At 38.3% G+C, this 13,837-nt stretch overlaps 2 protein-coding genes across 2 annotated transcripts in view; both read left to right on the forward strand.

The window, feature by feature from the left end:
• LOC130992384 (T-complex protein 1 subunit beta-like) overlaps positions 1-13,837 on the forward strand; it is a 629,300-nt gene that overhangs the window by 253,035 nt on the left and 362,428 nt on the right. The gene's annotated exons all lie outside the window — the stretch shown is intronic.
• Positions 10,639-12,510, forward strand: LOC130992784 (protein ROH1-like). Its single transcript, XM_057917539.1, has one exon. The coding sequence runs from the start codon at positions 11,194-11,196 to the stop codon at positions 12,352-12,354; it is 1,161 nt and encodes a 386-aa protein (XP_057773522.1). The 5' UTR covers positions 10,639-11,193; the 3' UTR covers positions 12,355-12,510.

Genomic DNA, 13,837 nt, shown 5'->3' on the forward strand with positions numbered 1-13,837 from the left:
TCCATGGTCGATCTAGCAATACATGTTTGCTTCTTGGATTTCCAAGACACAGCACCACCCCCCACAGTGAATACATAACCGCTCGTTGAAAACGAGTCTTTGGCATCAGATATCCAATTTGCATCACAGTACCCTTCAAGTACAGAGGGCTCCCTAGTATAATGAATCGCATAGTTTTGAGTATATTTCAAATATCTCAAAACCCTTTCAAGAGTTTTCCAATGTTCATTACTAGGGTTAGCTGTAAAGCTGCTCAACTTGTTGACCGAGCATGCTATATCGGGACGAGTGCAATTTGTTAGATACATCAGGCTCCCAATAATCTTCGCATATTCTAACGCGTCCACAGGTTCTCCCTTGTGTACACTCAAATGCACATTAGGTTCCCATGGTGTCTTAGCTATTGGCTTGTCAAAAGCGTTGAATTTCTTTAACACTTTCTCAACGTAGTGAGATTGTGTTATAGTAATACCATCAGGTCTTCTTAGAATTTTAATTCCAAGGATAACATCAGCTAAGCCCATATCTTTCATGCTAAAATTTTTACTTAGCATGCCTTTGGTTTCTTGAATCACTCGGGAATTACTTCCCATGATGAGCATGTCATCTACATAAAGACAAACAATAACATATCCGTTATTAGAATTCTTAATGTAGACACATTTATCGCACTCATTGATTCTGAATCCATTTGACAACATTACACTGTCAAATTTTAAATGCCATTGAAGCGGTGCTTGCTTCAACCCATATAAAGACCTTTGAAGTTTGCATACTTTGTGCTCTTGCCCAGGTACTACAAACCCTTCAGGTTGCTTCATATATATTTCATCTTCCAACTCGCCATACAAGAACGCAGTTTTCACATCCATTTGGTGAATCTCGAGATTGTGCAAGGCAGCAATAGCGAGAAGCATCCAAATAGATGTTAGTCTGGTCACAGGTGAATAGGTATCGAAGAAATCGTACCCTTCTTTCTGCCTGAAACCTTGAACGACAAGTCGGGCTTTGTACTTATCTATAGTACCATCAGATTTGTACTTCTTCTTTAGGATCCATTTGCATCCTAAAGCTTTACTTCCAGGTGGTAGATCCACTAACACCCAAGTATGATTCTGCATAATGGAATCAATCTCAATATCGATGGCTTCTTTCCAGAGAGCTGCATCTGAGCCAGACATAGCTTCTTTAATCGTCACCGGTTCGCCATCTAGCATCAAGACAACATAATCCGGTCCATAGACATTAGCTTTTCTAACTCGTTCCCCACGTCTCGGTTCTACATCCATAGGTTTAGACCTTGGTCTTTTCCTATTAGGTGGTACATGATTAGAACCCGTGGCATCATCTACTTGAGTAGAATTACTTGCTACTTCCATAGGTTTAGAACCTGTAGCATCACCATCAACTCCATCATTAGAGTTCGATGTACCTTTATTCTTGTTAGGATAGATATTTTCAAAGAATATAGCATTCCTTGATTCTATCGTTGTCCCAACATGTATATCAGGTATCTCCGATCTGTGCACTATAAAACGATAGGCACTGCTATTAAGTGCATGACCAATGAAGATACAATCCACCGTTTTAGGTCCTATTGTAACTTGCTTTGGTAAAGGCACTTCTACCTTGGCTAAACACCCCCACACTTTGAGGTATTTATACGAAGGTTTCCTTCCTTTCCATAGCTCATAGGGAGTTACATCTTTCCCTTTGAGTGGAATCTTGTTCAAGATATAGTTGGCCGTCAAGACAGCTTCCCCCCACATGTTCTGGGGTAATCCTGAACTAATCAACAAGGCATTCATCATCTCCTTAAGAGTTCGATTCTTGCGTTCAGCAACGCCGTTAGATTGTGGTGAATAAGGTGCAGTCGTTTGATGTATTATACCACTTTCGTTGCATAATTCAGCAAACGGAGCTACATATTCTCCACCTCTATCACTTCGAACCATCTTAATTCGACATCCAAGTTGATTCTCGGCTTCATTTTTGAAGTTTATAAAAGCTTCAATAGCCTCATCTTTACTTTTCAATAAGTAAAGGTAACAATATTTTGTGCAATCGTCTATAAAGGTGATAAAGTACTTCTTGCCACCTCTAGTTTGCACGAACTTTAAATCACAAACATCGGTGTGAATAAGTTCCAAAGGTTGAGTGCTCCTTTTTACCGATTTAAATGGTAACTTAGCCATTTTGGCTTCAACACAAACTTCACATTTTACTTGTGAGTTGTATTCATCAACTTTTAGTAAATTCATTTTTACTAATCTCTTTATAGCATTTAGATTAACATGTCCAAGTCTACAATGCCATAAATTTGAACACTCAATCAAGTAAGCAGAAGAGGTTGATGCATCTTTATTGATCTTAGCCTTGGCAGGCTTACAAGCTCTTACACCAAGTTTGAAAAGTCCTTCAGAGGCATAGCCTTTCCCTAGGAACTTTCCCCACTTGCGTATTACAACATAGTTAGATTTGAAAAATAATTCAAAATCCTTATTCGTAAGCCTAAAGCCCGAAATTAAATTCTTTCGGACAGTTGGAACGTGTAATACGTCTTTCAATGTGATCTCCACGCCCGACGTGAGTTGAAGAATCACATCTCCCATGCCAAGGACTTGGGATGTCCGTTCGCTAGCCTCCATTATCGTTTTGTTTTCCACTTCTTTGTAGTTGTGGAACAACTCACGATTTATGCATATATGGACGGTAGCGCCGGTATCCACGAACCAAGCGTTCGGGTTGTCCACATGATTCACCTCGGAGATCATGGCAGCAAAGTCATCGTGGTTCCAATCGTCGAAGTCCTTCTCGACGTTGTTCACGTTGCTCTTTGCCTTCTTCCGCTTTGGCTTGCGGCAATCTTTAGCCATGTGACCTTGTTTGTCACAATTAAAACATACACCATCAAACTTTGATGGTTGACTACCGCCTTGTTTCCCTTTACCCTTATTATTAGGGTTAGGGCGACCACGTTTATTGGAGGGACCGCCTTTCTCGGTGAGATTGGCCTTTGCCTCCATCGGAGCTTTTCCCTTTTGATCACGACTTCTCACGTGATCCTCCATTTGAAGCTTGGATATTAATATCGGCACGGACATCTCCGAGCGCTCATGCTTCAAAAGGTTTTGAAATTTCCTCCAACTAGGAGGTAATTTCTCTATGATGATTGCAACGAGCAATGCATCCGCCAAGGGCATCCCTTCGGCTTGAACCTCATGTGAAAGATTTTGGAATTCTTCCACTTGGTCCATCAATGGCCGGGAGTCGACCATTTTGTATTCCAACCATTTGGCGACAATATACTTGGTAGTATTTGCCTTGTCCACTTGATATTTCAAATCAAGGGCCTCCCACAATTGTTTCGCGGTTTCATGAACCTTGAAAACACGATAGAGCCGTTCGTCCAGAGACATGAGAACGGTGTTACGGCACAAGTAGTCGCCGCGGCACCAGTTCAAATATCCGGCACGAATTTCTTGGCTTGTCTCCCCTTCCCCTTCACTCGGGGTTGGAGGTTTATCCTCCATTAAGAATCCGGCAAACCCCACGGTTGTGAGGTAGAATAGCATCTTCTCTTGCCAATATTTGAAGTTCTTGCCTGAGAACGTTGATGGTTTCTCGGCAAGACCAATAGTTCTAGATGTTGACGATGAAGCCCCCGTTGATGCAAACGAGGAAAATATTGACGACGTGGTTGAAGCAATGGTTGCAGAGGTGGTGGAGCCGTCCATATTGACGTCGGTGTGAGCCATTTCTCGAACGTGTATCAACGGCAGAGAAATAATCTTCTTGCGATTGTTAGAACCGGGTACACGATCGAGATATTACAATAAATATTTTGAGATATTACAACTCAAAATAATTGAAAATATTACAAAGAAAATAATTTGAGAAATTACAACTCAAATAATTTTATACAACTGAAATATACAGTATAAATAAATTATACGTATAGGCTAAGTCGAGTCGAGATAAATCTCTTCCCGCAAGAAGATTATCGCCCCGGTAGTGCTCTTCGGTTAGGCGTATCTTCCCCAAAGGTAAAACGACTTCGTCTCTTCGGATGTAGCACCACAATCCGACGAGCTCCGGCGAACTGAATAGGATCAAGAACTGAGCACAAGTGTTTGCAGAGAGTGTGAGTGTAAATGGCAGAATACAGAAATCTGTTGGTGTTGTTAGTTATCTCTGCATGCTCTCCACAAGTCTATTTATAGACATGTGGTAAGTATGAAATCAATACATTGAATTCCACTCCAACGGCTGGAAGCCGTAAATGTTGAAGATGATGGCCGGTGGGCGCAGCCATTGAAGAAACTCAGCTGCAAAAATTGAAGACGCCATGCAGAAGTCGTACTGGCGTGCTTCTGCTACATGTTTCTGCTGCTGCTGCTGACAACTGTTGCTGCTGGGCTTGGGAATAAAAAACAATCATTGGGCCAAGAATAATTCTGTTGGGCCAATAAATAAAAAGCCCAGTGGAGTTGGTCCAAAAAATAGTTTGGGCCCCAAACACCACCCCAAAGCACCAATTGCCAAGATCCAAGTCCTTGGCCGCGGCCCGTACCCGACCCGCCCGTCCGGCGGCGGCGGCGGCGACGACGTCGTCGCCGTCCGTCCGTCCGATCGATCGTCGGCGGCGGCGCGCGTGTGTGTGTGCGCGCGAGGCTAGTACTTAGATCAAGCCCACTAGCAAGCCCACAAGTCAATTTATTAACTCCATGTGCTTTGCTATTCTTATACATGAAAAACATCTCTATGTTTTCCAATGTGGGATAACATAACAAATGTTATTTTTCCTCTTCAACATCCAAACTTTGACATACAATATCTCACTCATCGGAAATCGGTTTTGAGACTTCAAGTATATCACGTTGATCTACTCGAGATGTAGATTAACATACAATCATTATTTTAATTAAATAATAAATATTTAATTAAATAATAATTTTCAGATATGGCATAAAACCATATTTCCAACAATATATATATATATATGTTGGATTACAAGCTTGTAGGCGTCGTTACAAATAAATAAAATGGAAGGAGATGAGATTACAAAAGAAACTATATTGAAATTACAATAGGAAAAAAAACTAGGAAAGACAGCCGAGTCGAGGAGGATCATCTTTCCGCAAGACGAGATACGCCCCGGTAGTGCTCACGGTTTGGCGTGTTGTCTCCAAAAATGAAACGGCTTCGTCTCATAGGTAGCAGCACCACAGACCAACGAGCTCCGGCGAACTAGAATGGGGCGAGAATATAACTTCAACTATGGATGCAGAGTGCAACAGAGTTCCAATGATATGTTTGCTTGTTGTGAGTAGAGGATACATGGAGGCTGTCCTATTTATAGGCACAGACCACATCAACGGGGGGAGCCTGCAGAGTTTAATTCCATTGATGGAATTCAAATGTTGTCAGGGGTTACGAAAGTAATAGCAGGGCTGTTTGAATCTACATGACTCCTCCGACATCAGTTACGTTGGGGAAGCTTCCTAGGAGACCAAGGGTCCTCCCGTTGGACCAAGGATCCGAATTGAGCCTCGTCCCTTCGGATCGAGTTTTCGTTGGTCCAAAAAGATAAGAACCGGTGGGGGCTGGGGTAGGCCCAAAGACCACCCAAAGACCAAAGTTCACGGGCACGTGTCGGGCGACGGGACCGGGACCGGGCAGGCAGCGGCGGCGCGCGCGTGTGGGCTTTGCAACCCGTCACGTGTGCACACAGTTTTATTACATGCTCTGATGTAATAACTTTTATACTGTAATAAATGTTATCCACAAATCAATGTGGGATATACATTAATTCTTCTTTAATGCTTATCTTTTCCCACAACTCCATGTTTCAAGTACCCAACTTTAAATAATTATTTCTCACTCATCGGAAATCGGTTTTGAGTAAATCAATATACTACGATCATCTACTCAGAACATAAATCGATCCTATGCCATTTAATTATGCTAAATTAAATTTTTTCGGTACTCGAAAAATTATCAAACATTGATTACTCACAACCAATTTCCAACAATATATAGCGACAAGAAACGTTGCTATTAAATTTTTTTCATTTTTTATAATGTTCGAAAATACTTTATAGTAAAAAGAAAAGAAAAAATCATGACACTAAAAGATAAATAATTGTTACTTTCCACAAATAAGATTGAGATAGTAGATTTATGGAAGAACCCAAATATATGTCCTATACGTAGGTGTAATCTTAAAGAATAAATAAAAGTATATTATGCATATACACTAAATATCAAAGTTAATCTTCTCCTACATTTTTTGTAAAGTAACAGAAAACTAATTACTAGGCTAAGATTATTTCTACATACAACCTCCTCCCTTCTGATTATCTTTAGACCTTTTATTTTACATAAAAATTAAAAAAATAGTACTTCTTCCGTCCCATTATTAATGACACATATTTCATTTTGGGGTGTTTTCAAGTTAAATGACTCATTTTTATTTTTGGTAATAATTTTACATTATAAATTACATGGGTCCACATACCTTAATTTACACACTTTTACACTACAAATCACATATATAGGCCCATATACCTTTACATATTTTTATGGGGTTCAAGATTTTAAATACCACCTTTTATAAATAATACCCTTTTTAAAAATAACTCTTTTGTATACCAAAATGAATTAAAAGACTAAAATACCCTTTACAGTCCCCACCACTTTAATTTCCGCGCAACATGACACGTGCCCACGATCGTGGATACGATGGACACAATCGTATCCACCATCGTGATCATGATCGTGGGCACGTGTAATGTTGCGCGAAAATTAAAGTGGTGGGGACCGTAAAGAGTATTTTAGTCTTTTAATTCATTTTGGTATACAAAAGAGTTGTTTTTAAAGAGAGGCTAAAAAACATATCACTTTTAAAAGGTGGTATTTTTTTATAAGTTTCCTCTATTTTTACACTATAAATCACATAGGTCCACATACTTTTATATATTTTTATACTACAATCTTGTTTCCTTTATCTCTGTGCCGAAAATGTATGTGCCATAAATAATGGAATAGAGAGAGTAGAGTTTGGATTGTAGATGAAAAAGTGAAAAAAATGAAGAAAGGATAAAATTTTTGTCAAATAAGAAAATGTCTCAAAATAGATGAGACACCTAAAATAAAAATTATCTCAAGATAGGTGGGACGGAGGGAGTATTATGTAAGAGAATTGGTCCAATACGAAAATAACACTTATGTAGGAGACGGAGCGGCGAGTTGAGTAGGGGTTGGACTCGGTCAGTGGTCCGAGTTATCTCAGCCTCATAAATAGATGAGTGCATTTGTTTGATATGGTCAATGGCTCTAGACATGTACATTTATTTGACCATTTCTCTTCCTACATTAACTTTATTGATGACCCAGTACGAGAAAAAATTTACGAAAATTAAATAATTTACACAATAATTTTTAAAAGTTTGTTTTAAAAATTCAATATGCAAAGCATCCATTTTTATATCTATCAATATTAAACGTATATTTAATATTCTAAGTAGAATGTGAAGGCAAATTTTGTTTTTATCTGAATATTCGATGCATATATCTTAATTAGAGTTAATTAATTTTTAATTTAAATTTATTGATTATCAATTACTATGATTTAATAAGGGCGGATGTATATGCATCTGAATGCAACGACTGGAGTGTGCCTAAGACATGAAACATAATTTTGTAATAAAAGAAGCGCTAGTTTTTATTTCTCTTCTGGTCTACAATTTATAAAATAATTTTATGAGGAATTTGTTTCTTCTCGAGGTAAATTATCATCGCATATAACGCCGCTCCTATCAAAAGTGAGGTATGAAGTTGTGTCTTCAATTAATTTCTTCAAAAAAATAAAATTTGTTGCCTACAGTTTCCTTCATATTTTAGTAACAAGTTGCATTTTAATAAACAATTCATATTGCTAAAATTTTCCCTGAACATTGAAGCTACACTGAAGTTAATTATTAAGGGCACATAAATTTAATTATTTAGAAGTGTTTGTTTGAGCTTATAAGATTTAAAGTAACTTATACTATAAGTTATTTAGAGGTGTTTGATAAAATAAGTTTTCAAACAATATATAAATTGTAAAAATAAATTTCAATAATTTATAACCTCCTCAAAAAATAAGTTACTCAACTCCAATTTATATTCTTTTTTTTTTAAAAAAAACTACAACTTTTTTTTTTCATAATTTTACAAGCAATAATAATTTTATGGAAATGATCTTATAATAGTATGTTATTTTCATCATATATCCAACTAATTTTATCTTTTCTCATTTTCTCTAATTCAAAATGTAATCTTTAACTTATAAATTTAGCTATCCAAACATTTTAACAACCTATATATAAACTATTAAAATAATTACATCCAGGGGCGGATCTATATAGGGGTTGCACTGGGCTCCAGCTCAGTGCAACCCCAAAATTTTGTCCTATATATATTAAATATATTTAGTCTAATATCTACATAATTTAATTTAAGCCCAGTCCAACTTTAAGAGCATCCACAGCGCCAGTAGCGAGGGCGGTGTCAATCCGGGGCGAAGGAGGCGGCCGTGCGCTGGAGGGGCGCCCAGATGCGAGGCGGGGTCGAGGCTTCAACACGGGGCGAGAGAGGAGAGGAGATGGCGCGTCCGAAGGACGCGCCCAATTTAAAAAAAAAATACAAAAATCGGCTATTATTTCAAAATTCGACCGTTTCCAAATTTTATTATTATTTTTTTAAAAAAACGACCGTTGCAAATTCAACGGCTTTTTTGATTTTTTATTCTTTTTTTCTTTTTTCCCCTTCTATAAATACCACTCTTCCTTCAATTCTTTCAAATTCACCAACATCTTCAACTACAATTCTCTCCCAAAAAAAAATCTCTCTTCTACATTTCCAAAGATGGATCGTGAATTCGATGAATACATGGAGCAACAAGGCTGATCGAGGGTTCCAATGATGGGGTTTGCTCCATTTTCACAAGCCTCGAATGTCTTGGCTACGGGAAATGTTCCTACGACGGGTATGACGGATGCACAATTGGCTTTGCACAACCACCTAGTCCAAGAAGTGCTCAAGCGTCGAGGGCTTATTTAAATTAGGAAATTATGTTATTTTTTATTTTATTATCGTATTTTAATTATGTTTTTAATTTAATTTAAATTATTGTAATGTAGAATTTTAATTTTAATGAAATTTGAATTTTAAAAATAAAAGTGTAGAAATATGAATTTTGTGGAAATGAGGATCTAAGCACTCACCTAAGACACAATGCATTGGAGAGGGGTGTGTCTTAGGAAGGGCCCACTCCTAAGACACCCCTCTAAGACACCACCATTGTGGATGCTCTAAGTAAAAAAATAAAAGAACTTTCAACATAAAAATTATTTTTGTATAAGATAGATTATTTTTAAAATATATATATATATATATATATATGTAGTTTTTTATATTCTTTCAACTATAATAGTACAATTTGCAGGGGTAGCATTAGTATATGTTATTGAATCAATATAAAGAGAATAATTATTTATTATAGCCGGTGATCGAATTTTAGTCCTAAGTCCATTAAAATTCTATTTACATATAAAAATTACTTGTACAGACTGCGTGAAAATTTTGGCTCGTGGACTATTGCCCCTGAACCCCTGTTTAATACCATTCAGTTCAGCCTCCCTATCAACACCCTGTTTAATACCGTTCAGTTCAGCCCCTCTATCGAATATCGACAAATCTTGGATCCGCCCCTGATTACATCATATATAAACTTTTAAAACACCTTATAAACTATCGTAACTTATAAACTCTTATTTTTTAAAATAAGCTTAACCAAACGGGCCAAACACTAGTCATGCCTTGATATTTTTTAAACCACAAGATAAAGAAAATATTAAAAAATTATTTCTTACCCCACCAATTTATTCTTAAATCTGAATGCCACAGTATACAATTAACATGCACAAATCAGCAACGAAGGACCACACAACTTTATTACTACTAGTTTAGATAACTAATCATCAACAATAAAAAAGAATGATCCAAATTAATCCCGGCCAGACAAAAAACTATAACTGGTTTATCTTTTAAGGATGAGATTTCATATAAATTCGAATTCTTTTTATGATTTTGGATTATGAAAAGAATTGTACTATGTATTATCTTCGTTTATGAACAACTATCATTTTATAAACATAATAAAAATTCGTATCATACGTTGATCTTTTATATTTTGGATGATTGTTATATATGTCGTTAATTTTACTTTTATTTTTTTGAGGGGAGTTTAGAGTTATTATGCTATTAATTTAATTCTAAAAAGTTCATGGAAATCGCAGCCTAATAGCAAAATCTTTCCACTATTTGTCGCTATATTGTAGTATTATGATAAGGATTTTTCGTAACCCGCTGAAGCAATTAGCATTAACTCGTTGTAGCATTAAGGAAAATGCGAATAAATAGATATATTACCAAACATATTTTATTTTCCTAAAAATTAGGAATACCATAAATCTAATATTTTAATTTTCAAGGGACTGAAAATGCAAATAAAATTAACGCAAGGCGTGTCCAATTCGCGTCCGCGGCGTGTAAGTTTATTTCCCACAGCCATCGGCCCTCCATTTCGGGCCCTTTCAAACAATTTAGCCTTTTCCCATTTTCGCCCCAACAAATTCAACTTTTTACCCAAAAAAAATCATTATCTATTAACAGTTCACATTAATTAGACAAATCCATTTTTCCAAATTGCCCAATTAAAAAACCCACTGTTACTCTGTGATGAAGACTTTACTTTTCCCAACAAAAACTTATTACGCGGTACAAATTATCCCCCTTATAACCATGTCACCTCCTCTTTAGGGTTTCAAACATCCCTCACTTTCTCTCTCATCCTCCAACACCTTCACTCCACTCCCTCTCTCTCCTCGCCGGAGAAGAAGATTTCTGGGTTTTGCTTTTCCTTCTATAAACTTTGAATCTTTGGAATTTTTGTCTGTGATTGGGTATTCTGCCAAGAGATTTTGTCTGTGATTGGGTATTCTTGATTGGAATTGAGGTTTTCAAAATCCAAAGGTTCCATTTTGGGGTTTAGGGTTTCGTCTTCTGCTCCAGTTATTCCATTTCCCGCTGCAATTACTCAATTCCCCGATTTCATGTGAGCTGAGAGAGATCGATCGCAATTCGAAAATGCCGATTACCGAATTCCGCGACGCGTCGTCGTCATCATCGTCTCCGAGCTCCAATTCCGGCTCCATCTTCTCCATCCTGAGCCGCCGCCGCGACCAGGTCCACTCCGTCTCGCCGCCGCACGCCGCCGAGACCGAGGCGGAGGCCTTCCAGCGCCACGTCGCCGACCGGTTCCACGACCTCGCGGCGGTGGACTCCGACGACCTCCTCTCAATCCCGTGGCTGCGCAGCCTCCTCGACGTCTTCCTCTGCTGCCAGGAGGAATTCAAGGCGATCATGTTCAACAACAGGGCCGATTTCAGCCGGCCGCCGCTGGACCGCCTCGCCGCCGACTACTTCGAGCGGAGCGTCAAAGCCCTCGACGTCTGCAACGCCATCCGCGACGGAATCGAGCAGATCCGGCAATGGAAAAAGCAGCTCGAAATCGTGCTCTGCGCTTTAGACAACCAGAGAAGCATCGGCGAGGGCCAATTCCGCCGCGCCAAAAAAGCCCTAATCGACCTCGCCATCGGAATGCTCGACGAGAAGCAATCCGCCACCACATTCGCGCAGAGAAACCGCTCCTTCGGCAGAAACAAAGAGCAGAAAAGCATAGGCCATTTCCGATCCCTATCCTGGAGCGTTTCCCGGTCGTGGTCGGCGGCGAAACAGCTGCAGGCGATCGGAAACAACCTAACCCCGCCGCGGCCGAATGAATCAGCCGCCACGAATGGGCTCAGCTTAGCCGTGTTCACAATGAACCACGTGCTCCTTTTCACAATGTGGGCACTAGTGGCCGCGATCCCATGTCAGGATCGCGGCCTGCAGGCCCACTTCTGCGCCTCGAAGCAGTTCCCGTGGGCGGGGCCGATCCTCTCGCTGCACGAGAGGATCTTGGAGGAATCGAAGAGGCGGGAGAGGAGGAACGCCTGCGGCTTGCTGCGGGAGATCAACGAGATTCAAAAATGCTCGCGGCATTTGAATGAATTGGCCGATTCGGTGGCGTTCCCGTTGGCGGAGGAGAGGGAGGCGGAGGTGAAGATGAGGGTTGAGGAGGTGAGGAATGTGTGTGACGGTTTGAGGAGTGAGCTTGATCCGTTGGAGTGTCAAATTAGGGAAGTGTTTCATCGGATTGTCCGAAGCAGAACTCAGGGGCTTGATTCGGTTGGGCTTCATGATTAAAATCGGATTTTTAATTCGATTTGAGTCTTGTATTTATTACATAATCATCGTTTTTTATGTAAAGAAATTCCCAAAAAGGATTGGACTTTGCTCGTGTCCATGATGTTCATCTCTCTTCTCTCTGTATAATGAATTTTGTTCCTTTCTTTGAGTAAATTTGGACTTGCCTTCCCATCATGAATTGCATTTTTCTACCATTAGGTTTGTGTTTTTTGGATGTAGCTTATTCTTCACAAGTAGTTTTCTTGCCAAGAATGTTGTGTTTGCTAATAAGATGAGAGGCTAGGAATTAGTAATTTATTTGTTAAGTGTGTAATCTTGAAAATGACTATTTTGTAGCCGTGGACCAAAGTTTTCTTGTGGATTCTAATTCAAGATGGTGACATTTTTGTGGACTCTAATTCAAGAAAGATATATTAGCCTTGTTAAGCAAGAAATTCTCTGCTGCACGTTTTGATTTTTGAAGAAATTGAACCCAGTTGCAATAAACAATACTTTTTCCTATATTCAATTTTTTTAAGAATACAGAGCGACAAGCCATTGACGGACAGAAATGGTGTCATATGCTTCAGCCTAAAATAATGTTAATAAAGCAAACTTGTGCATTTTAACTTACTTCAAGGATTAAAAATTGGACAAATAGTATCAGTTTTTGTCTCAACCTTTCATCCCTTTTTCCAATAGTGTCTCGATGCTTAGTACAAATCAACACATGATATTTCAACAAATTATAATTATGTCCTATTATCACATTTTCGATATCTAAAATCTCATGTGACACAATATCATTATTTCGGACACACATGAAAAGTAATAAAATTAAATTATGTAAATAAACAGTATTTCCACATCAATGCCCAACGTGTCATGTGAAATTTCGAGTGTCAAAACAGTAATACAAGACCTAATTGTCAAAATATTGAGCATCAATTTGTAATTTATCAACATTACTCAAAAATTGAGACATAAAACTGGCATTTTGAATTTCTTTTGAATTTCTAGATAAACATGGCTGGTAATATGAATTCCACATTTCAGTATGACTGGACTAGTGGAGCAACTTAATGGCGATGGACAAAGCTTTAAATGCTAAAAGTTGTTTTCCAAGATGCAAATGCCCACACGAAATATAAGTTGTTGGCAAATTATGAGCTGGACTTAACTTTTATAATTGAAAATATTGATGCCCGTATGTTGCAATTTGGATCCTTCATTTTAAAACTTGTACTTTTCAAATCTAAAATTAACGAATAATAAATGTTGATCAATAATTTATTATTTCAATATTTGAAATCATGTATCGTTGGATCTTTGATCGAAATCGTAATCGTGAATCTCTCACGGGTCGGATGGGTGCGGCGCAGCAGATCCACCCACATCATTGAGGTGTAAAATTAAAACTTTCTTTTTTCTTATTATTATTTTATTCAAATTAATGGTATTTTGGTGAAAATTGTTAATATTTCGTGTTTTATATCTGAAA

This window comes from Salvia miltiorrhiza, chromosome 1, assembly GCF_028751815.1.
Source record: "Salvia miltiorrhiza cultivar Shanhuang (shh) chromosome 1, IMPLAD_Smil_shh, whole genome shotgun sequence".
In the NCBI taxonomy this organism is placed as follows: Eukaryota; Viridiplantae; Streptophyta; class Magnoliopsida; order Lamiales; family Lamiaceae; genus Salvia; species Salvia miltiorrhiza.

Bases quoted from the DNA above. Each gene is read 5' to 3' on its own strand.
- LOC130992784 (XM_057917539.1), top strand. From the start codon at position 11,194: ATGCCGATTACCGAATTCCGCGACGCGTCGTCGTCATCATCGTCTCCG.